The 24,527-nt window shown below is 39.4% G+C and overlaps 1 protein-coding gene across 8 annotated transcripts in view; it reads left to right on the plus strand.

The window, feature by feature from the left end:
• Positions 1 to 357: 357 nt before the first annotated feature.
• The window catches only part of pip5k1ca (phosphatidylinositol-4-phosphate 5-kinase, type I, gamma a), a 36,923-nt gene continuing 12,753 nt past the window's right edge, over positions 358 to 24,527 (plus strand). For 7 of the 8 annotated variants that reach the window (XM_053513145.1, XM_053513147.1, XM_053513148.1 and 4 more), the window contains exons 1-11: positions 358 to 666; positions 8,057 to 8,085; positions 8,228 to 8,314; positions 8,495 to 8,625; positions 9,470 to 9,587; positions 12,883 to 13,035; positions 14,267 to 14,566; positions 17,118 to 17,323; positions 18,019 to 18,102; positions 18,273 to 18,321; positions 22,555 to 22,639. In XM_053513145.1, the coding sequence (XP_053369120.1) occupies positions 546 to 666; positions 8,057 to 8,085; positions 8,228 to 8,314; positions 8,495 to 8,625; positions 9,470 to 9,587; positions 12,883 to 13,035; positions 14,267 to 14,566; positions 17,118 to 17,323; positions 18,019 to 18,102; positions 18,273 to 18,321; positions 22,555 to 22,639 (1,363 nt within the window). In that variant the 5' untranslated portion in view covers positions 358 to 545. The remainder of the gene's footprint in view (positions 667 to 8,056; positions 8,086 to 8,227; positions 8,315 to 8,494; positions 8,626 to 9,469; positions 9,588 to 12,882; positions 13,036 to 14,266; positions 14,567 to 17,117; positions 17,324 to 18,018; positions 18,103 to 18,272; positions 18,322 to 22,554; positions 22,640 to 24,527) is intronic. The other variant, XM_053513146.1, reaches the window with a different exon arrangement.

Consider the following 24,527-nt stretch of genomic DNA (forward strand, 5'->3'; position numbering starts at 1 on the left):
TTTAACAATGCACCGGGACAGCTCTTAACAAAGTTTCAGAATTTTATATATATATATATATCCTCCTACAGTCCAAAGAAATGCAGATTAGGCTAATTGGCGTTCCCAAATTGCCCATATTGTGTGAATGGGTGTGTGAGTGCGTGTGTGTGTGCCATGTGATGGATTGGCACCCTGTCCATGGTGTACCGCCTCGTGCCCTAAGCCTCCTGGAATAGGATCCAGGCCCCCGCGACTCTGTATACAAAAGCGGTATAGACGATGCGTGCGTGCATTTATACGATGTGACGAGCACCAATAGAGAGCGCTGTTCCCCAAGCATCGGATGAGACGTCTGCGTTTGCTTCACGCGCTCGCTACAGGAGTCTGATTTAAGGGAAAAGCCTGAAGCTGCACTACATGGCAGTGCAGATGAAAGGATCAGGGCGCGCGCTCACATCCACCTCATTGCACTATGCGCTCGCGCTGCTGAGAGCCCGGTAGACTGCGGGTCAGCGGGACAGAGGCACGAGCTCGCACGAGCGTTTTCGGCTTTCAGCCTGAGAATGGAGGCGTCCGGCGGCGGCGCGAGCAGCCTGGCTGAGGCCGAGGATGGCAGCCCGTTATCCGAGGACGAACCGGTGTGTGTGCTCGGTGACAACCAGGCGATGGATACAGGTGACCCGGGTACATATCTAAATCAGTTATACCCACATCGTCTCATTTTATACATTAAATGTCAGAGCACAGCCTTGCCTAGCTCTACAGATCCGTCAGAGCGTAGCGTTACACCTGACTGGAGTGATGCGAGCCTGTGGACGGTTAGTGATGCTAGCTAGCTCAGATGACTTGGGTGTTTAGCTAGCTTTAGGGGTAAGATAACTAATGTACCTGCTCAGGTAATTTATTTTAATTAAATTTTAGAATTTTTGAAATTTTCAGACAAACCCGATATTAAATGTAATTTAATTAAACAGGCGTCTGTATACAGTATATTACCCAAATATTACCAGCTGGTTAGCCGGTAGCTAGCTAGCGCTAAATGACAGCGAGCTACCAGCTAACTGATCACCAAGCCCAGCCACACTGGTGTCTGTTTATGTGATGTCTTATTTTGGGAATGACATTTTGCTTTTGTATTTGTTTATTTTATATTCGCTTATTTTTTTTGTTAGTCAAATTGGGTTTGTTGCTTATCATATTGATATTAATAATAACGAGAAAGTTTGAGCTATAATTAGGATACAGTCACTAGTTACCTAGTTGATGGACACTGTTAGGATTGTGCTTTCATATAATTTTTTTTGTAACTGTTAATAAATACGTGTGTTTACTTATAATAAGTGTAACTTAGTGTAATAAATACAACACGTGAATCTGTGTACATTTATTAGCTATTCTTTACATTTGTACCATACAGTATGTATAAAAAAGAGCACTGGACTGCAGTGATTTATTCAAACCCAGGTTTGAGTCTAAATGAACATGTTTATTAGTGTGGTGCTTTATTTCTCGATTTAATAAAGGAATAAAACATCTCACTAATAAACTTGTTCATTCAGACTCATGCCTGGGTTTGAATAAATCACTGTAGTCACATCATGCAACCAAATGAATAGCCTATACTGTACTGCCTTATTCAAGAGTTTATAATATTCGTGTGCTTTTGCTACTGCTCCAAACAGTGTGAATGTGTATAATTAAAACAGAAATGGATTTGAAATCTGAATCTGAAAAAAAAACTCACATAAAACACACCTTCACATGCACTCAGTCACTATGCGAGACAAGAATCACTCGTATTTCATGTGAGCACAAAACTAGAGAAACATAGAAAACATAAAGGAAATTATGCAACATTGTTTAGGAGAGTTAAGAGTTCCTGTCCACTGTTCCCTTAAAAACTGTTCCCAGAACCGTGTTTTAAAATACCCTGCGATGTATTTAACTCTCTCCCCCAGCATGGAGTAATTTCAGTAAATGAAACCTTCCTAGGAAGTTAAAGTACACCACTGCGGAAGGAATGGACACGCTTTTTAAAAGGCCCACTTAATTTTCAGTGCATAGGGCAAAGCACTTCTGTCAATAGCTATTTACTTGAGATATTGATAGAGCTGAGTCTGGCATGGAGCCTACAACTTAGACACCAGTTTTTGTTTGACAGAAAGTAAAACTCACTGGGGGTCTCCTTGCTGGTTAAATCAGCACTTCTCAAATGGGTCAGGGGGAAACATAGTCAGGGGGTCAATAGTGCAATAAGAACTGCAATAAATAGCAAAGTATTAGTGGTCATGTTTAAAATACAGGAATATTACCAGAAAAACTATAAATCTGGGTGAGGAGGTTCATAAAATTTATAGTATTTCACAACTTAAGGGTTCCCTGAGTGCACAACCTTAAAGATTTAAAGGATCCTAAATAATTAATCAGCAGTTTATTTATTGTCTTATGGCAGGACAGTTAAATAAAAAAAGAAACACTTAGATTAGAAAGAAAAAAACCTGCCTGTCTTACTGTAATCATCTCCACTGTTGTCAACTCACAGTCAAGTATCTTATCATCTCCATCTGCTGTCATTTCCACATTCTCTTTCACCACGTGATTTACACTGAGAAATTTACTCATGCAGTGAGAGGATTGCAGGCCATGTCTGGCTTTGTCCTAACACTGAGGCCATTTTGGCCTGATCTCAATGGATCATGCAGCCAATGTTTTCATGTGAAGACATCTCGAACAGATCATGCTTCTCTCTCGCCCTGATGTTTAGGCTTCACAATGTTAAAGTGTTAACTTCATGGCTGATTGTGTGCTCTGCTTTTTCCTCAACTGCTCAGGCAGCTCCTGATAATCAGATACCTCCAAATAAGGTGAGGTGTGGTTAATTATTTATAGGAGGACTTGGGAGAATTGCAGTTAGCCAAAAGTATGGGAAACCCTTTGTCCATGTCTCTAATTAATTGTGCCAAAGTCAGTTCTTAAAAAAAACAAGCTATTAGAATAAGCAACATATCTAGGCTGATTGCTCTGAGCAAGTATCACATGTTGAAGTACTTGTTAATGGCAAAAGTGATGTGGACAAATTTGTGAATGTTTGTGCACAGCACTAACACTTTATTCACAACATGCATGGCATGCCTTCCTCGAGATGCTGGAAACATTTCTTTGCGATTTTGGTCTAAAGTATGTTGACATGTTTACATCACATAACTGGTGCTCATTTATTAGGCTTGTTTCATGCTGTAAATCTTCTGGTGTACCACACCTCCATAGGTTTTTGTTTGGATTCAGATCTGGTAACTGAGAAGGCCCAGAAGTACGTGCAACTTAAGTCCATGTTCGTGGAACCAGTTTGAGGAGAATTTAAGCTTTGTGACATGGTGCATTATTGTTCTGATAGTAGCTATTAGAAGCTATTAGAATTGTGAATTCATGTGTTAAAAAATTGAAGGGGTGCACATGGTCAGAAACAGTGCTCAAGTAGCCTGTGCCTTTAAGCAATGATTTGCTTGGTTTTAATAAACCCAAAGTGTGCCAGGTAACTATTCTCCACACCATTACACCACCTCCACCACCTGAAATATTTACATTTAGGCATTTGGCAGACTGTCTCATCCAGAGCGACTTACAAAAAGTGCTTTGAAGTTTCCATCACTCAAAATTTTGACCTTAACATTTGCCATAACAGAAGTCATGGTTCGTCATGACCAAGTTGTTTCAATCTTCATGTCCAGCTTTGGTAAACTGTGCCCATTATAACCTCAGAAATCTCTTGGATGACACAGAAAGTGGAATATGACCTTTGTATGGTCTGTTTTAGACCGTGCAAAGAAATAATAAAATGACCTAAATGAGTTTAAGTTGTATGTAGCACAAGTTGAACCAGTTTTAGCTCTTTAAAGTCCAGGTGCTTTTTCCAAGAGGAAGTGTGTAGGGCCCATATAAAGTACACTTTCTTCTTTAAGGGTGGAGTCCTAGACTCCCAACACAGTAAATTGTGTCTGTTCACTGAGGAAGAAAGCTTTCCATAGATTTATTAGATTATTTCTGCTGACCACTTTTGCGCTTTGCTGCTTTTCATGAGATTACTGGCGTTTCGTAATACTGTACAAGGCTACTGCACTTAAGGAAATCTGTATTTAATATAACATTAGGTGGGATGGCTTAATACGCTGTTTAAAGGACTATTTGGCATAACACTTGGCCAGTGAACTGTTTCAATTCAAGTACGTTACATTTATGTAATGAGTCTTAGTTGAGTTTTACTCTCATAATTCCTCATTTTTAAGTGTGTTATAGAAACACTGTGATCACACCAGTTTATAATCACTTGAGAAGTTATGCTCACTGTTAAATATAGATTGGTGTGAGTCTGTACTTCTCCTCTTATCGGGTTCAGTCAGTCAGGGTGTTTATTTTAGCAAAACACCTTTATGGTGTCTTAAATGACAGTGTTGTTGAATTTATTTAAGAGTATTCAGAACAAAACACTTTGTGCTTTTCTGTCTAACTTTTGAAAAGTTACAACATGAGTGATAACTGGATGCTTTCTCACAGACCTTACAGCTCTTTATAAGTGACTATAAGCAGTTAAAAACCATGAGATTTTATTTGTTATAAAGTTAAAAGCAATGAAAATGGGGAATTGCTGTGAAATAAAAGGAAAATCACTTCTGGATGTGCTGTTATAAATCTGCATTATCACACCCGAGTGTTTTATTTCGTTATAAGACACACTCAGAGTTAATGTCTGCTTTTTAAGGTGATGACTTTTGTTTTGACTTGACTTATGTTTCTGTCTGGAGCTTTATGATTTTCTTTTCTTTGTCCTTTACTCCTCTAGACGAGCTATAAATATCACATTGTATCAAAACAACCTGATTAAATCTGCGCTGTAACTATAAGTCAGTATAAGAAGACTGATAACAGATTTTTAAACCCTTGTCAGTGGCAGGCAGCCAAACACCTCTCTTTAAACACACAGATTTGTTACACTGTTATTATAATTTTAGTTTATTAATAAGAATTAAAGTCACTTTAGACCCGAGAGTGTTGTTTCCCTCATGTCTCTGACAGTACACGTACAAGTCAATACCATAAATCAGCTCCTACGGTCTTTTTAGGTGGTGTGAAAAGAAGATGATTTTCTATAAAGCTGAGCATTTTTTACATTTGGATCCATAGCTGGAAGCAAACAAATCTATTTCTGTTCTGGCCTAGGAGAAGTCCGACTGCCATTTTGCCATTTTTTCTGCTCTGACTTTGTATGGATAAAGAGTTACGGTTGTATCACTTTACTGTGGTCTTGATTTGAATGAACACCTGGTCCCCAGATATGCGCAATAGCATTCAATAAAAAATGTTATAACATTCTGATGTACACAATGCAAACGGTCAAATATTTGCATCGTATCTCAATGTATTGTTACATGCCTTATAGAGCTGATCATTGACAGTGTTATGGCCGTGACAGTATAATGTCTCTATCGTTAATAACTAAATAACTCTACTTACATTTCAGTCTTGCACCACTCACTTCTTGCACTGCTGGCAGTTTAATTGCTACAACTCGGTTACACACCCTGATTCATCCTCATTCGTCTACAGTGTATTTTCACATATATACATACATCGTATTCATGTCATGTTTTTAATACCTCACTATTTTGTCATTGGCAGTTTGCTAGCAAATCCAAATATCATGTGTAAATACAGTACATGTAGATAAACTGTGATACATGATAGGGATGCACCGAAATTTCGGCCGCCGAAAATTTTCGGCCGAAATAGCATTATCGGTTTCGGCCGAAACGTAAGAAAGCGCCGAAAATAAAAGCCGAAATTGTCGCCACGCCTCTTCCATCCTCCCGTCTCGTTCGCGCTGTCATTACGCATCAAACACGGAGTATGTCGGCGGTTTGGAAGCACTTCAAAGTTTCAGATGAGGACAGCAAAGTTGCAATATGCAACATTTTTTTAATACAAACAAACAAAAAAAACATGTTTTTTAATGAAGCCATTTTCGGTTTCGGTATCGGTTTTCGGCCAAGTGCATCCAAAAATTTCGGTTTCGTTTTCGGCCCAGAATTTTCATTTCGGTGCATCCCTAATACATGATATATATTGTGTATTGATGCCTTCAATGCCTTCAAGAACGATGATATCATTTTGTCATATTGTTGATCAGCTGCAGCTGTTATTCTTGATATATTGGGATTCTTGACTTCAGTATTTGGATACACCATGGAGCTCTTTTCAATGTGCCTTCAGATAGAGAGGCCTCTTTTGCTGCATCATGCCACACCACCCCTCTTTGTTTTGCCCCATGCCTGCTCTTTGTGTGCGCCTATGTGCTGAATTACGATGCAGCAAATGCCCTATTTAGAGAATGGATGGAAGCGAGTGTCTGTTAAGTCTATGAGCATGTGCAGACTCAGAAAAAGGCCAGTTGACCTCAATCAGGGAACCATGGAAACGGGGTGAATAGTAGTTTGTGCAGTTCATCTGGGTGGTCGACTCGATGTGACAAGGCTCAGACCCCAAGGGAACGTGGCTTTCATCCTCATGGGCACTTTATGGTTGTTCCATATTGCTAATGATGGGAACTTTAATGGTCAGTGATCACAGAAGATAATATGTGAATTAGAGACAAGTAGAGATGAAGGTGTAGGAATGTCTTCCGTGGATTTATAGGTGCACAATTTAAATCAAATACATTTTGTCTCATTCAGTTGCCTGCTCGCTGTCCATTCTGTGTGTGGGCTGAAAAAAATCTGGTGTTCGTTCACAGCCCTGACTCTGAAAATTAGAAACGAACAATGTGGAACTAAATTATTAATCAGTAAATGCCATATTTTCTCAGATTAGATTCTGCATATATGTTAATAATCTATTATCTTCTTACACCGCAGCAGTTCGCTCATGCTCACTTTGGCATGTATTATCTGAATTATCTTTGCCATCAATTATCTGAATGTCATGCTCCTTTTATCCATTTATAGTTACATTTAATCTTGTGGAACTTCCTTGAAACACAATACTTATACAGTAAGCGGGAAAAATCCAGCTTATCATGTTTACCAAAACTTCAAACCAAAAACTTTTATGAAGACTTGTTTTCAATGTACCATTTTATGGATACGGTCAGTTAGTGTCAGGACGAAAGCACCAGGACAACTATCAGAGCTGATGGAAATTATTCAGTAGCTTCTGACCAATCAGATTTCATAATGCAGCGATGTTGTGGTAAATTCAGATTTTGAGTTGTTATGGGATGACTGCTACTTGCTAATGTTGTATTTGTTGTGCTATATTCTGTCTGATTTGGCTACTTAAATGAAATAATTTACTGAGATTGTGACAAAGCAAATTGTGACTCTGATACAGAAATCCAGGTTAACTGGCAAAATATTAACTAGCAGTTAATGAGCTGAGTTGCTATTCAGGAGGTCAGGAGCATATGGTGATGTTCAAATTTGTGTTGTGCATGTGAATAGATCCTGGAATTTGTTTCTGGCAGTAAAATGCAGAGATGCGTTTCTAGGCCATTTTTAAATAGGGTGTGGACTCACATTAAATAATGTATTCCACACAGATTAATTTTATAGATCAAAATGATTAAGATGAAGCAGTTTTGGCAGAGTAACTCCACCGTTGCAGTGGCCTTTTACTGGAACTGTTATCAGAATGGGAGAGAACAGGAAACCTGTACCAAGGGAATACAGAGCTCTGTGAATCATCTGTAAATTGAGGCAGAACCATAAATACCTAATTGCAGCATTAGGTGAAATTTCTTGGTCTAAAATTTAACCTTTCCCAGTACCTGGCCACTCTACTGCAGGTTCTGTCTGGGTCGGTTTAGAGGAAGAAGAAACATCCAGGAGGTGAGAGCCAACAGCTCCTCCTTATAACCTGGTCATGTGATCAGACGAGAGACAGATTCCTTCCATGGTGTGAGATAAGAGGGAGGAATAAAGCATAATTTCACCTCTCCGTTTAGCATCTGATGCCTCCTGGCTGACGTCTGGTCTGCATTTAGAAGGAAAGTAAATTAATTAGTGCCTTTTTTTCTCTTACACAGATGCTGTCAAAATGGCTTTCATCACAGAGGTATGAATTAACTGTCTTGTCTTTTTGCAGTAAATCATAAGCCCAGCAGATAACTGCCCAACTCTATTGCATTAGTGTCATAAGAAGAACGCAATATGACATGTCAGAAAGCAGAGCAAATACGTTCTGTTTTCTCTGATAGATGGCGTCATCTTCAGGCCAGCCAGGCCTCGGAAAAAAGATAGGACATAGAGGAGTGGACGCGTCCGGTGAGACGACGTACAAGAAGGTGCATCTTTTATTTTATCCAGATTATTTAAACACATGTGTTACTATGATGAACAATCTTGAGAAGAAAAATAAACCTTTTAGATTCTTTAAGTGACAGGTGATGATCTCATTTGTCTTGTTTTTTTTTGTGTGTATTTTAGGTTGTGACCATCATTATCTCTGACTCTTTCTTCCACAGACCACATCGTCAGCACTAAAGGGAGCCATCCAGCTCGGCATCGGCTACACGGTGGGCAACCTGAGCTCCAAGCCTGAGAGGGACGTTCTCATGCAGGACTTCTATGTCGTGGAAAGCATCTTCTTTCCCAGGTTAGAATTGATTCTCACTCCTTCGGAGCAAAACCCCATATCTACTGTGTGCTATAACTGTTCTTTGTTACAGAATCAGGTTTGCTTTACATTTCCCAGGTTTTATGCTGAAAATTCATGCCTCTGTTAGACATGAAGCTGGAGGTGGAAAGAAAGATAGGGGCAAAAAAGAAACACCTACTAACAGACACTAAGGGAAACAGATCAAGACAGAAGGAGATAGGTAGAGTCATTGACCCGAACAAAATGATGGGACAGACAGACAGACAGAGACAGGTATACAGTGAATAAGACAGACGTTAGCAGAAAGACAAATACACACACAGACAGTTACAGACAAATGGAGAATGACAGACTGAGAAAAACACAGAGAGAGGTGCAGACACAGACGGACACTCAGACAAACAGAGATAGACAGATAAGGAGACAGACGCAGTGAGACACAGATAACGTAATATGAGATGCTAGTTCTTTTTACTTGTGTAAAAAAAGGAAAAGGAGAGAGTAAAAAACAGAGCGGTGCTTTACTACACCTGCAATGCCAGTCTCTTTTGCCTACTTTTTAAAGAATACTGTGTGAAGTATTTATACTAATTAACAAGCACGGACACACACGTGATTTTAGAAAATGTAATATGGGCTGGATTAACTTTTTAGCTTTTCGCCAACTAGGTCTAAAAACATTAAGATGATTGCCACTGTATAACTACAAGTCATTTATTCCAGCAAACCAAAAGGGCACCATCCATGTTGTTGGTTCATTTTAAATATATATATTTTTTGCCAGGTGCTTTTATTTAATATGACAAATTTATGTTCATATTTATATTCATTTGTATTTCAGTGAGGGGAGCAACCTGACACCGGCCCACCACTTTCCAGACTTCCGCTTTAAGACGTATGCTCCTGTGGCTTTCCGTTATTTTAGGGAGCTGTTTGGGATTCGTCCTGATGATTATCTGGTAAGAACTGATCGGGGTGTTTAGCCTCTGTTCAACAGGAAAAGCAAATGAAACTGTTGGTTCTCAGTGGTTGAAGTCACTAAAATTCCTTCAGATTTGTCTTCCCTGTTATCATTATTTCTTGTTTCATCTCATCAATGAAGTGTTAAAACTAAACAGTGTGTTTTCCTTTGATGCTTATTATTAGCCTTAGATCTTTATTGAGCAGCCATCATACGACTAACTTTCTGTGAATTAGCTGTTGCTCTAGAAAAAAAAAATATTAAATGAAAAACAAATTTAGTAATGTTTAAGGTTTGGGCTTTAGGAATTCACAGCTGTGCTGATATTTAGTATAACCACACAATTGACATACAGTATTCCTTCACGGCGATTCACAGCATTTTGGCTAGTTTGCTCACATTGATGTGCACATTCCTGGTGCTTCTGGTGAAGTTGCCTTTTCTACTTTCTTTTCATCATCTTATGAGCTTTCATATTTTTTGTCAAAGGTAACATTCCTGAAAATTGAATTAGACACTAAAGTAGTGCTGTTTCGGATTAAGGAGTGGAATTGAACAGACCAACATAGATGATTGGAGTGATGCATACAGTGATGCATCCCAGTACAGTTACAGGAGATATAATTACTTTCGCTCCTCGACCAATCAGATTAGTGGACCACAACGAGCTGTTGTGTAAATATTTTATGTGTATAAATAAACTTGTGATTTCAGTTACAGCCAGAGCTACTGTCAGAGCTGCTGTTATAGAAACATAATCAACACCTTCAGCAGAATTGAGAAGTCAGACGCCCTGTGATATAAACTAGGTTTTATATTTCTCTTGTATTCCTGTGTGCATTTACAGCCACTGCCTGTACAGCTCTGTGTGTGTGTGTGTGTGTGTGTGTGTGTGTGTGCTTGCACACATATGTGTTTGTGTTTGAGAAATGTGTGTGTGTTTTTTTTTAAGGGTGTGTGAAATGTGGCTGTGTGTAAAACAGTACACCCTGACTCACCCTCCCACTACTGACTCAAACATGCCTGTGTGCATGGTGTGTGTGTGCGTGTGTATAGGCATATAATGTGTTCTGGTCTGTCTGAGGGATGTGTGACCCTTTGTACTTGATGTGTGAGTGTGTGTTTGTGTGAAAGCCTGTTGGAGTGTAAAACCTGTGTTTGTGTGCACAGTGTTTCCCACACATGCAGTATACTTGGGTGGGTTGCCGAAGTATATATTGACGGCTGCCCGGGAGGAGATATTCACCTGCCCTTTTAAAAAACCTGTCCAGGGGGACCATGCCATCAGCGATTAATTAACTACAGTAGTAGAGGACAGTTCCCTCTTGCACCAGCGCTCCTGTACCTTTTTATTCTGCTACCGCGAGAGCTGTGTACTGAGAGGCAGTAAATACCACGGTCGCCAGCTGCCGTAAAGCAAATAAGGAGGGCGTACTTATGGTTGCACACGCTCTGCAGGGAAACACAGTTTTGTACGGTGAACGGCTCTTAATTATGAAACCAAGGACGATTAACGCTTTAAACTTAAGCGGCAAGGATCCGTGCTGGCAGAATAAGTCAATGACTGATTAAAAACAAAATGTTTACACAGAAGTTTGGCCTGTGTGTCGACGGAGGAGGCTTTAGACATCAAACTGTGCATTTCGGTTTTCTGAAGTTATCATTTCTTTTAAAATATGTGAATTTGACTGCTACCGGAATATGGTAATGACATCACAAAAATGTGGAATTTACAAAATGCGCATGTTATTATCACCATAATTATTATTAGATCACAGAAACAGCCGAAAGTCATGTTTGTATGTTTGGTTAAACCTGAATAAAATACAGTTTATCATATTGTCTCAGTTGTACTGTAAAAGCATGTTTCACAGTATATTGCACAATTCTGATGCCTATATTAAAACTGAGTAATGCAAAATGGCTAACCCCCCCTGTTTGGGTAGATGAAAGGGAGGATTAGTATGTTGGATCTCTGAAATGTGGAATTAATAAAAACATTAAATAAGTAAAAATATTGTGTTAAAGGCTGTATGCATTTGTTGATTGTTGTATGTAGTAGACCACTTTTGTGCTAGCTGGTAACACTGGTATGCGTGTCTTTCTGTAGCTGAACTCTTAACCGGATTGAAGAGTTGGGTGTCAAAATAGTTTTCAGAATAAACTGTGCTCCAAATTCTTCTATCACTCTGCAAAAAAAAAGATCAGTTTAAAGAGTTCATTACAAACCCAATATTTCCATGACATAGAAATGGATGGGGCGGCACAGTGGTGTAGTGGTTAGCACTGTCGCCTTGCACCTCCAGGGTCCGGGTTCGAGTCCCGTCTCTGTGTGCATGGAGTTTGCATGTTCTCCCCACTTGGTGGGTTTCCTCTGGGTACTCTGGTTTCCTCCCACAGTCCAAAGATATGTATGTTAGCTAATTGGCATTACCAAATTGCCCCAAGTGTGTGAATGTGTGTGTGTGTGTGAATGTGTGTGTGTGAATGTGAATGTGTGTGTGTGTGTGAGTGTGTGTGAGTGTGAGTGTGTGTGTGTGAGTGTGTGTGTGTGTGTGAGTGTGTGTGAGTGTGTGTGAGAGTGTGAGTGTGTGTGTGTGAGTGTGTGTGAGTGTGTGTGAGTGTGAGTGAGTGTGTGAGTGTGTGTGAGTGTGTGAGTGTGTGTGAGTGTGTGTGTGTGTGAGAGTGTGTGTGTGAGAGTGTGTGTGTGAGTGAGTGTGTGTGAGTGAGTGTGTGTGAGTGAGTGTGAGTGAGTGAGTGTGTGTGTGTGAGAGTGTGTGTGTGAGTTGCCCTGCGATGGACTGGCACCCTCTCCAGGGTGTACCCTGCCTTGTGCCCTAAGCCTTCTGGGATAGGCTCCAGGCCCCCCCGACCCTGAATACAGGATAAAGCGGTATAGACGATGAGAGTGAGAAATGGATGAGTAATGGGTGAAAAAAGCATGTTTGTAAAATGCGTGGCGTGTGTGTGTAAAATGTAAGTGTGTATAAAATTTGTACGCATGTGAGTTGGATAGCTCGCTCTGTGTGACTCGTTTATCCCACTAGTGACTCGTTTATAGACCGTGTCCAGATGTCATGCTAAGAACGTCTGATTAATTTTCTCTCACTTTTCTCTTTCTTTTATCTTGGAGTGTAAGCTGACTCTAACCTGTCCACTAGTAATTTATTCTCGCCAAAAAATGTCATTGCCCTCAGGCTATTTCTTCCTGCATTTTTTACTTATATTTTGTCTGGACGTGTTTATTTTTTAAAATAATTTATTGTAATTTTTTACAATTTTGTTCCCTGTAGTACTCGCTGTGTAACGAGCCGCTAATCGAGTTGTCAAACCCAGGAGCCAGCGGTTCTGTGTTCTACGTTACGAAGGATGACGAGTTTATTATTAAGACCGTCATGCACAAAGAGGCGGAGTTCCTGCAGAAGCTTCTGCCTGGATATTACATGGTGAGCTTCCTGAATGTCCAGTGTGTTTGAAAGTGGAGGTGCAGTGTCTTTGCTAGAGAATGCTTTAAAGTGTCATTTTAAAACGTACATGTTTTGGAATGATTTTAAAATCATCTTGTAACAAGTTTGTTAATGGTTTTACTAACATTTATGATGCTGTGCTCTAACTACAGCTCCTTTGGTGTTGTTGGTTTTTGCTGGTTTTTTTTATTCCAAAACATTGCTGCTATTTTCAGAACGTTTTCTTGTCTATTTTTACTGCTAGAATTTTTCCTCGAGGCAGTATGTGTGCCCATTTGCTGAATAATAAAGTTAACAGCCACCATTAACATACAAATAGCATTTTCATTTCAGCCCTTTCTGTGTTTCTGCATTTAAGCAGTTAGCAGGCGTTCACATGCCAGTAGCACGACTTATGAGGGTGGATATGAAGCGGGATAAATTGATGGCTGTGGCTCAGCTCAGCTCTCGGGAGGATGCAAGCTGCTGGCTGATGATAAAGTAAAACCAATGCTGGTCCTTTTATAGACCGCGTGACTCTGCATGAATTAGTCATGATTCTGGCAACAAGTACTCGCCACACGTTTTTTTTCTACATCTCAGCCCATAACACACTTGATTCAGCACAGCTGAGTGTTAGGACTTGAGGGAAATGGAAAATTTTATTACTGATAAAGTTTAAACAGACTTTTTCATGTTGGTTTTGATAGTTAATCAAATGCCAGCAGTTTTTGATATGAGTATCAATCTTAATTAAACATAATGCTAAGCTAATGTACCAGCCAATACCAATACTAAATTATGGCTGCTCAAAAAACATTTAAAGCACATTCCTCATTTCAGTTTGAAGCAAAGAACAACACTGACTCTGCAGCACTTGGACCACATTTCTGTTAAACACAGCACTAATTATTTATCCAGTCACTGATAATTAGGACATGGAACTAAGTATTTTAGTAGGAGATGATGTGGTTTATAAATTGCGAATTGGAAGAGCGTTTTTGTTGGTTAGAAACATGATAGCATTTGGTCTCCTGGTTACATTCTAACATGTGAACATTGATGCAGCTCTGGATAGTGTGTAAGTGTCAATGCAGTCAAGTTATTTTACAAAAAGCAGTTGATGGCCACCTGCCAGCCGAAAAGAAACATGTATTAACCATGTACTTACTGGTCATAATGTGCATATGTGTAATGAATATTTCTAATCTAACTTTTTTCCCTTCTACAGAACCTTAATCAGAACCCTCGCACGTTGCTGCCCAAGTTTTTTGGTTTGTACTGCGTGCAGTCTGGAGGAAAGAACATCCGGATGGTGGTGATGAACAACATCCTGCCCAGGGTGGTACGCATGCACCTTAAATATGACCTCAAGGGTTCTACATACAAGCGCCGGGCCTCCAAAAAAGAGCGAGAGAAGGCAAAGCCAACATTTAAAGACCTAGACTTCATGCAAGACATTCCTGAAGGCCTGATGCTGGACACAGACACTTACAACGCCTTGGTCAAGACACTCCAGAGAGACTGCTTGGTGAGGTTTCATTTTATACACAGTCAGTCAGAAGGATAAAGGTGTAGACTCTGGGGCTGTGAAGTTGCATTGCTACTGAATTAAAAGTAAGCATAAGCTGAGTGACCACTAGGTGATAAATATTGGGATAAACAGGTGAAAGTAGATATAAGCAGTAGTCAATAATTATATAATCCCTTCTACAATAGTCCATGGGTCCAAACTTTTTTAAAAGCGGACTGGACTAGACCTTATCAAAAAGCCCAACATGTGCAGACACACACATTGTCATCACAAATATCTACCATAGTATATTGGAGTTAAAATTAAATTATAAATTTAAAGTCAGACTGCATGCTTTCAGCTTTAATTTAAGGGTAAATGAATGCAGATCAAATAGATGCTAAGGGAATTACAATAGAGACAAGATGGACATATATGTTTGAATGCTTTTCATAGACTTCAGATCAGAATTCAACATAATGACTCCTCAGCACCTGACTGGAAAGCTGAGTCCGCTGAACACTTTACTATTAAATTAGATCCCGGACTTCCTGACTGAGAGACATCAGACGGTCCGGATTGGGAACAGCGTCTCCCTCACACACACCATCACACTGAGGACTGGGGTCCCCCAGAGCTTTGTGCTCAGTCCACTGCTGTTCACTCTGCTGACTCAGGACTGCACAGCAATGCACAGCTAAAAACGCATCATCGGTTTGCTGATGACATGACATGGTGGACCTTATCAGCAAGTATTAAACGAGTCAGCTTACAGAGAGGCGGTGCATCAGCTAACGAATTGATGCAGAGTCAATAACTTCAAGTTCAAGTTCAAGTAGGCTTTATTGTCACTTCAACCATATACAGTTAGTACACAGTGAAACGAAACAACGTTCCTCCAGGACCAAGGTGCTACATGCAACATAAACTTACAACATAAATTAACAGAGAAGCTAAACTAGCTAGCTAGGAGGCCTAGTTAGCTGGCTAGCAGAGACAAGACAGATATTCCTAACATAAATTACAACATAAATTAACAAAAAAACTAACTAAAGACTAACTAACTAAAAGACTATCTACAGGTTTTTTTTTCCAGACAACAGACAACAACATAAAGTGCACGTGCAAATGTGCAAAACGAGCAACAACAAAGTGACAGTGCGACAACAACGACATATCAGAACATAAAACATAAAATATGGTGTTGAGGAGACAACTTGTCTCTGAATGTGGTTAAAACTAAAGAGATGGGTGGAGCATCAAGGGACTGACCATCAGTCCATAAGCTGTCATAACCAGTCTTGATAAGAGCACAAAATTCATCTGTGTTCACCTGGAGGAAAATCTCACTTGGTCATTAAGCATCAGCTCCATAGTCAGTAGAGCCACTTAGCATCTCTGGTTTATGTAAAGGCTGAGGAAAGCTTAACATCCACCCCATTTTCACCACGTTCTACAGAAGGACTATCAAGAGCGTCCTGTGCAGTTGTATCAATGCCTTGTTTTTGAACTGTAGTAAAGACAACTTAGAATGTCATCCCTCTATCAGACATTTACAGCACACACTGTGACTGCAGAGCATTGTGGATGATCACACACCTTTTACCCTTCTCCCATCTGGAAAAAGGTACAGAAGCATTAGTTCTTACACAGCTAGACTGTGTAACAGCGTCTTCCCACAAGCCATCAGACTTTTCAGAATCTAGACCCACACACACACACACACACACACACACACACACACTTTTCACTGTTAACTTTGCACAATGTTGCCTTGACTGAATTTCATTCTTTAAATTAATTTGCAGGTGTAGTCAGAGGGAGGAAAGGCTTTTTGCATTTTAGCCTGCTGCCCCCATTAGGAGAAAAGAAAAACTGCAACACCTTAACTGGCAGGCCACCTAGAGAGAAATCGTCAGCCGCATTTACTCTAGGGGCAGGATTTAACATGCTCTTTCACAGCTTTAAACTTGCTGCTTGCTTCTCGTTGCTTATTGCTAAATTTGTTTTCTTTAAAACCTCTGAGAGACAAGGACAGAAAAACAAAGGTTTGTTAAGTGAGATGGCCTTACCCCATCAAAGTCTCACTTTACAGGAACATCACTTATTAATGACGTGTTACACAGTCGTATCTTCTGTCACTTGGCAAAAGAACTAAACAAACCAATTGGTGGAATTACTGCAATCAGTTTTGAATTACTGTGACTCTAAACTAAATTACCACTAGAAATGTCCATGTTTAGTCAAAGCCCTCAACTGACCTTTTTTTACCAGCAGGCTTTATGGAAACTGAAGTATAGTGTGATCAACTATATTACTTTCTTAAGCATCATTATTTATCCTGTTACTGCTGTTCTTTTTGTCGTTATTGCTGGCCATTTTTATAAGGGTAGGACATGCGGTGTCTGTGCACGTGTGCTCTGGGTCTTCCTCTCGCTTTACTTTTTTGTTTATACAATTGATATGGCACCAAAGATGGTGCTTTTTAAATGCTTTGCAGGTTGCTCACCATGCGCTAATTACAGGCCACGGTGACAGTTTCTTCAGTGTTCCTCTGTTTGTCTTGTAGGTGCTAGAGAGTTTTAAGATCATGGATTACAGCTTGTTGCTTGGGGTGCATAACCTTGACCAGGCTGAGAGGGAGCAGAATGTTGAGGGCTCCCAGAGCAGCAGCGATGGAAAGAGACCACCAGCCCAGAAAGCCCTCTACTCTACCGCCATGGAGTCCATCCAGGGAGCCTCGGCCTGTGGAGAGGAAATCGACACAGAAGACACGTGAGCACTTATACTTACTAGGACACAGCACACCAGACCTTCATTTATACATTTTGCACAGAACGCACCATTTAAATCTGAGTATGCCGCTGCGTGTGCATGCATATAGTTAACAATCTTGATCTCCTGCACCATTAGCTTGGAGACCTACGAAGAATACAGTACATGTTGTCATGGTACTAGCTGGAGTGGGTAGTTTTAGGGTATCCACAAGGGGCAAGACATAGACTTTAGAAACTTTATTATTATACTTTTTCATTCCCTATAAATTTTCATTATATATTAGGATTAGATAAGTGCATGTGAAATTTTGACTGAATTAAAACTGATAAATTCCAGCTTATCCCCCTCTCACCACCACCTCCCCAAACCAAGCACCTTTGGTTACCCTCTTAAGTCTGTATGTACACACAGGGAAACAATTTTTAAAAAAAGTTGATATGAAGTTATTTGCTTTTTCATTGGCTAGTCTCAGAAATGCAGTCAATCCTGACCCAGTGCTAAAATACATATTCCATGAACCTGGTCAAAATTTGTGATAGACAACTGTTCACCTGAAGCTTGACCTTCAGCATCACCTCTCTGTAAAAATCCTAAAATTAAAATAAAAAAATTTGAGTTTTTTTATCTACACGTCTTCTTTATGTACAGAGTCTGTATTGTCTGTAAACCACTGTAAATAATTTCCCACTCAGGATGGGAGGCATCCCTGCAGTGAACAGTAAAGGAGAGCGTCTTTTACTGTACATTGGCATCATCGACATCCTGCAGTCTTACAGGTAACACAATCATGATGTCAGATCTTCCATTTACTTTTCATCTCTTTCAGTTTTATTGAAATCTGCTGTAAATAACTTGAAATACTCAGAGCTTGCCAATGTACAGTATTAGTATACTGTTTATTTGTACTTTTGGATCTTATGATTACTGATGGTTATTTTTGTTGCAGGTTAATAAAGAAATTAGAACACACATGGAAAGCTCTTGTACATGACGGGGTAGGTATTCAAGTTTCTCCTGCAGTTTATACACTATTCAGATCATAATTCAGTTGTAAATTTCTGGTATTTTCTGGTAAAAAAGTCTATTTCTGGTACAATGTGGTATCAGTCTGATTGTTGTGTTTGAAGGTCTAATTATTTAGCGGAACACCCTATCTAGATGATCTGTAGTCTTTGACCTCGACTGTGATGCCAAATTCTTTCCTGAATGTATTTCTGAAACTACGAGCTACCTTTAATCCAGTCACAGATAGACTAGTGCTCAAGTAAATTGAAACAAGCCCACTATTATAGGTGTGGGCTCACAGACCTCAAGTGTTCTTTATCAACTTCTTTAACTATTAACCTAAGTGCACTGACTATTTCACAACACATTTATAATACAAATATTTAGATATTAGGCTAATTATTTAAATGTTTAAAATAGCCTTTTTTTATTTATGAGCATTCCATTCACAGAGCGCATTAGGTCCAAGTTGACATTTAAAATTTACTTAGGTTTGAGTTAAGCTTTATGTGACAGCCAACTAGACTAACAAGTATAAAGACTAAATAATGCCATATAATATTTTTGATAATAGTGAGTTTATAACCACTTTTAATGATCATAGGAATAGTTAATAATCAATAATCAACCTAGCTGAGTTTAGGTTTGCTTTTAAGTTACAAAAAAATGGTAAAAAAAAAACACATCTTTCTGTCCAAGTCTTTTACACTCCAGACATACTGTACATATACACACTCATACACATCTCACATTCAGCAGTTCTTTATTTATAGCTGAAAGCTTCACAGGCTCAGCTGTGAGGCTGTTCCACTTCCTCAGTATGGCTGTGACGCATTTACATGCATCTGAACCTAAATGGCTGTTACTTAATTTTTACCTTAATAAAGCTGTTTATCTCGCAGTGGGTGATGAACCTCCTGTTTTAAACTCCTATTTGAAAAAAAAGGCATTGTTAAACTCATGTTTAGGGCTAAGTCATGTGGTTGGATCTAAAGTGTGTATTGGGCAGGTCCTCTTGAAGCCCTCCTTTGTAACTGTGTCCAGGAACCATGTCTGTAGCAACATGAAAAGTTCTTTCTTATGCTTTTTAAAAGTGGGCTAGTGTGGCAATATGCTACTGAATGCATTAGGAAGTAACACTTGCTTAAGTTTGACATCATGATGTGTTGCTTAAAGATCCACATGTACGGATTAACATTAACAGAGGGTGGGAGGTAACAATACATTTACTTTGTTACTGTACTGAAGTACAGTTTTCATGTATTTGTACTTTACATGAATACTTTTATTAATTGCTCCTTTTTACCTTTAGTCCACTACATTCTACAACAACTATCTGTATTTTCTCCCTCACTACATTTTTGCATGGCATTGCTTTACCTAACCAGATGGGTATGTAGCATTTAAAGCGGAAATTGCTTCACAACGTACACAGTGGAGAGAGACAGACAGACAGACTCTTTTACTGTGACTTAAAGGCTACAGTGAGCTAATAAAAGCTCAGTACCTTTGATTTTATGTACATTTTAATGTAAATACTTTTTTCTCAAGTAGAAATGTAAATGAAGGTTTTTTTGTAATATTTTACATTTCGTATCTTTACCTATCTTTTCCTAAAATATGCTGCTACCTTTAATACAGGTCCTTCTTAAATTAAATTAAGTTAATTAAAATTAGCCTATTGTGATAAAGTTCATTATTTTCTGTAATGTACTGATAAACATTAGAGTTTCATATATTTTAGATTCATTACACACAACTGAAGTAGTTCAAGCCTTTTATTGTTTTAATATTGATGATTTTGGCATACAGCTCATGAAAACCCAAAACTCCTATCTCAAAAAATTAGCATATTTCATCTGACCAATAAAAGAAAAGTGTTTTTAATACAAAAAAAGTCAACCTTCAAATAATTATGTTCAGTTATGCACTCAATACTTGGTCGGAATCGGTTGCAGAAATGACTGCTTAAATGCGGTGTGGCATGGAGGCAATCAGCCTGTGGCACTGCTGAGGTGTTATGGAGGCCCAGGATGCTTCGATAGTGGCCTTAAGCTCATCCAGAGTGTTGGCTCTTGCGTCTCACAACTTTCTCTTCACAATATCCCACAGATTCTCTATGGGGTTCAGGTCAGGAGAGTTGGCAGGCCAATTGAGCACAGTAATACCATGGTCAGTAAACCATTCACCAGTGGTTTTGAAACTGTTAGCAGGTGCCAGATCGTGCTGAAAAATTAAATCTTCATCTCCAGAAAGCTTTTCAGCAGATAACAGCATGAAGTGCTCCAAAATCTCCTGATAGCTAGCTGCATTGACCCTGCCCTTGATACCCAGTGGACCAACACCAGCAGCTGACATGGCACCACAGGCCATCACTGAATGTGGGTACTTGACACTGGACTTCAGGCATTTTGGCATTTCCCTCTCCCCAGTCTTCCTCCTGACTCTGGCACCTTGATTTCCGAATGACATGCAAAATTTGCTTTCATCCGAAAAAGTACTTTGGACCACTGAGCAACAGTCCAGTGCTGCTTCTCTGTAGCCCAGGTGAGGCGCTTCTGTCGCTGTTTCTGGTTCAAAAGTGGCTTAACCTGGGGAATGCGGCACCTGTAGCCCATTTCCTGCACACGCCTGTACACGGTGGCTCTGGATGTTTCTACTCCAGACTCAGTCCACTGCTTCCGCAGGTCCCCAAAGGTCTGGAATCGGTCCTTCTCCACAATCTTCCTCAGGGTCCGGTCACATCTTCTCGTTGTGCAGTGTTTTCTGCCACACTTTTTCCTTCCCACAGACTTCCCACTAAGGTGCCTTGATACAGCACTCTGGGAACAGCCTATTCGTTCAGAAATTTCTTTCTGTGTCTTACCCTGTTGCTTAAGGGTGTCAATGATGGCCTTCTGGACAGCAGTCAGGTCGGCAGTCTTACCCATGATTGCTGTTTTAAATAATGAACCAGGCTGGGAGTTTTTAAAAGCCTCAGGAATCTTTTGCAGGTGTTTAGAGTTAATTAGTTGATTCAGATGATTAGGTTAATAGCTTGTTTAGAGAACCTTTTAATGATATGCTAATTTTTTGAGATAGTAATTTTGGGTTTTCATGAGCTGTATGCCAAAATCATCAATATTAAAACAACAGAAGGCTTGAACTACTTCATTTGTGTGTAATAAATCTAAAATATATGAAACTCTAATGTTTATCAGTACATAAAAAAAAAAAAAAAAAGAACTTTATCACAATATGCTAATTTTTTGAGAAGGACGTGTATTTTCATGCATGGATGAAAAATAAGATGAGAAAAGTTTATCTTTAAGGTGTTGGAAAAGGTTTTGATGTCCTGCCGTTACGTGGTGTAACATTCACGGCACTTTCTCTTCACTTAGTCATACTTCTTTCTGCATTTCCTCATAGACAATTTTGCTATATAGATTAAAGAAATGGCAAAAAATGAAGGGCAGTGGTGGCTCAAATGGTTAAGGCTGTAGGTTACCGAGTTTCTGATCGGAAGGTCGGGGGTTCTAGCCATAGTACCACCAGGTTGCTACTGTTGAGTCTTGAGCAAGGCTCTTAACCCAGTATGTTCCACAGACACCTATCCTGTGCTCTGACCCCTATTTCCTAACTGAGATATGTTAAAATTTCCCTTTGGGATTCATAAAGAACTTTATAAATTTTTATGTTTTACTGTGACAGGCTGCAAAGTCATTGAAAAATTGTTTATGTAACAACCTCAGCAGTAACCTCAATTTCCCTCTTGTCTGTTTCACCCACTGCTTGAATATCTGTCATTGTGTGCTCCTGTTTCTCACTGGTTTGTACCTTAATTTAGATTTTTATGCTTAAATGATTCATGGGTCACTGTGCGGCTTAACGAGCAAAAACATTTATCTGAAACTGGTGAGGTACAAGGACTGCAGTGAAAAAACCTGCCAAAAATTAGTGCCAAAAAATCCTTCGGGAAACCTAGGGACCAATTTCTTAAGACTGTATTAAAAAAAATACAGGAAAGTCTGACTCTTTGGAAGTAAAATGTAATGAAATGTGGGCTGGCTCAAGACTATTGCACAGAAATGTATGTGTTCATGTCCTGGTATATTTTTAAGTAAACAGTGCCTTTTTGAGAAATTTGTTATTGATGTAGATGTTGTCAAGATCTTTCCTAATGATGCAGCTAGAATTAGTCATAAAATTCCAGTTTTCTAACGCTGAGTTATTCTCTTTTTTAGGATACAGTGTCTGTTCACCGGCCTTCTTTCTATGCAGACAGATTCTTCAGATTTATGAGCAGCACAGTATTTAGAAAAAGCACCTGTAAGTCTGCTTCAAAAGTATGATTGACTGATTACATGATGATTGAATGTACAGATGGAGAGTAATATGATATGCAGTCAAGTCAGAATCTTTGGATAGGACATCACAGCGGAGATAAATAATGACTAATGGAATACTTTGACAGCACCCCAAGATTTTTAAAGGTGTGGAAATGTTCTGCAATGACCAAGTCAGTTACCTGATTTGAACCGAATTGAATGTGGATTCCACATGCTAAAAGCAAACAGAAGACAAAACACTTTTAAAGCTAGCTGAACACATCTGCAATAAAGCCTTGGAAGAAGAAGATCACTAGGGCAGAAACTTATCATCTGGTCACGTCTATGGGCTCTAGACTAAAGGCAGTCGACGAATGCTTAGAATTTACAACCAGTTTAATTTATGATTGTTAGTTTGTTTGGTCCCTTAAAAAATGGGGATCAACATTTAAAAATCCTAAACACTGCCACATTCATGTACTTATCCCATTAGCCAGAATTTTGGTAGCAGCACAATGCATAAAATCATATATATAGAGGTTAAGAGCTTCAGTTAATGTTCACATCAGACATTAGAATCTGAAAAATGTGAACTCTTTGACTCTGATCATGGCATAATTGTTGGCGCCAGAAAGGCTGAATCGAGTTTCAGAAACTGCTGGTCTGCTGGTAATTTCAGACACAAGACACAGTCTCTGGAGAGAACACAAAATGGTACAAAAAAAATAAAAGCATCCTGTGTGTGGAGGGTCTGCAGACTTAAACACACTGTTGGTGAGAGATCAGAGGAAAATGACCAGACATTTTTGAGCCGACAGGAAGTCTATATGTATCTCAATCACACTGTACAATCATGGTAAGCCAAAAAAATTATCTCAGCATGCACAGACCCTCAGACAGGTGGGTGAGCTACAACAGCAGAAGACCACATCAGGTTCAACTTGCGTAACAAGAATCTGAGGCTATCATACCCACAGACTGACCCAAACTGAGGACCGACAAAAGTTTGCAAGTTTTTTATTCAATTCAATTCAATTAAATTTTATTTGTATAGCGCTTTTAACACTTGACATTGTCGAAAAAGCAGCTTTACACAATCAAAACAGTTATTTAAGTTGGTATGAGATGTAAACATGTATGAATCAAAATAGTAAGTCCCAAAGTTGGTAACTTTGGGAGATTACTGATAAAGCTCTGTGTGGTATATCTGATGTGAATGTACGTTTAATACAGCGCGGCTCTGTACATACATTATTACTATGACACACTTTAATTAAGACAAAACAGTGATCTGATAGAGAGATAACTTCAGACTGTGCAATTGTGGCTATATTTCTTATACTTGATCTAAAGGATAATATTAAATTAATAAAGTGTGACCTGCCTTATGAGTGGGTCCTACTACACACTGATTTACTCCTACTGAGTCCAATATGGACATAAATGCTGTTCTCAGAGGGTCTTCTGCGTGCTCAAAATAAATATTAAAGTCTCCAGCAATTAACACCTTGTCTACAGAGATGACAAGGTTTAAGAGGAAATCTGCAAATTCATAGAGAAATTCAGGTCTGGGTTCTGGATTGTCGCCTATTAACTAGGCCTCTTCTGAGACTATGAGCTATACTACAGGAAATGAGAGCAGCACTTTTCCGAGTGGGATGGACACTGTCCCACACTAACAGGCCAGCTTTGCCCTTAAAGGTCTTCCAATTGGTCTATGAAGCCCACATTATTTTCCTTAACCTGCTGTAAGCTATGTCGCCACGTTGCATTGGGATGGGACCAGAGCATACTACTTCATCGGACATTGCCTTCGCTAATTTAAACACCTCTGTAAAGTTACGCCTACTAACTTCTGACTGACGAAGGCGTATATCGTTTGCTCCAAC

The sequence above is a fragment of the Clarias gariepinus genome, chromosome 15 (genome assembly GCF_024256425.1).
Source record: "Clarias gariepinus isolate MV-2021 ecotype Netherlands chromosome 15, CGAR_prim_01v2, whole genome shotgun sequence".
Classification (NCBI taxonomy): Eukaryota; Metazoa; Chordata; class Actinopteri; order Siluriformes; family Clariidae; genus Clarias; species Clarias gariepinus.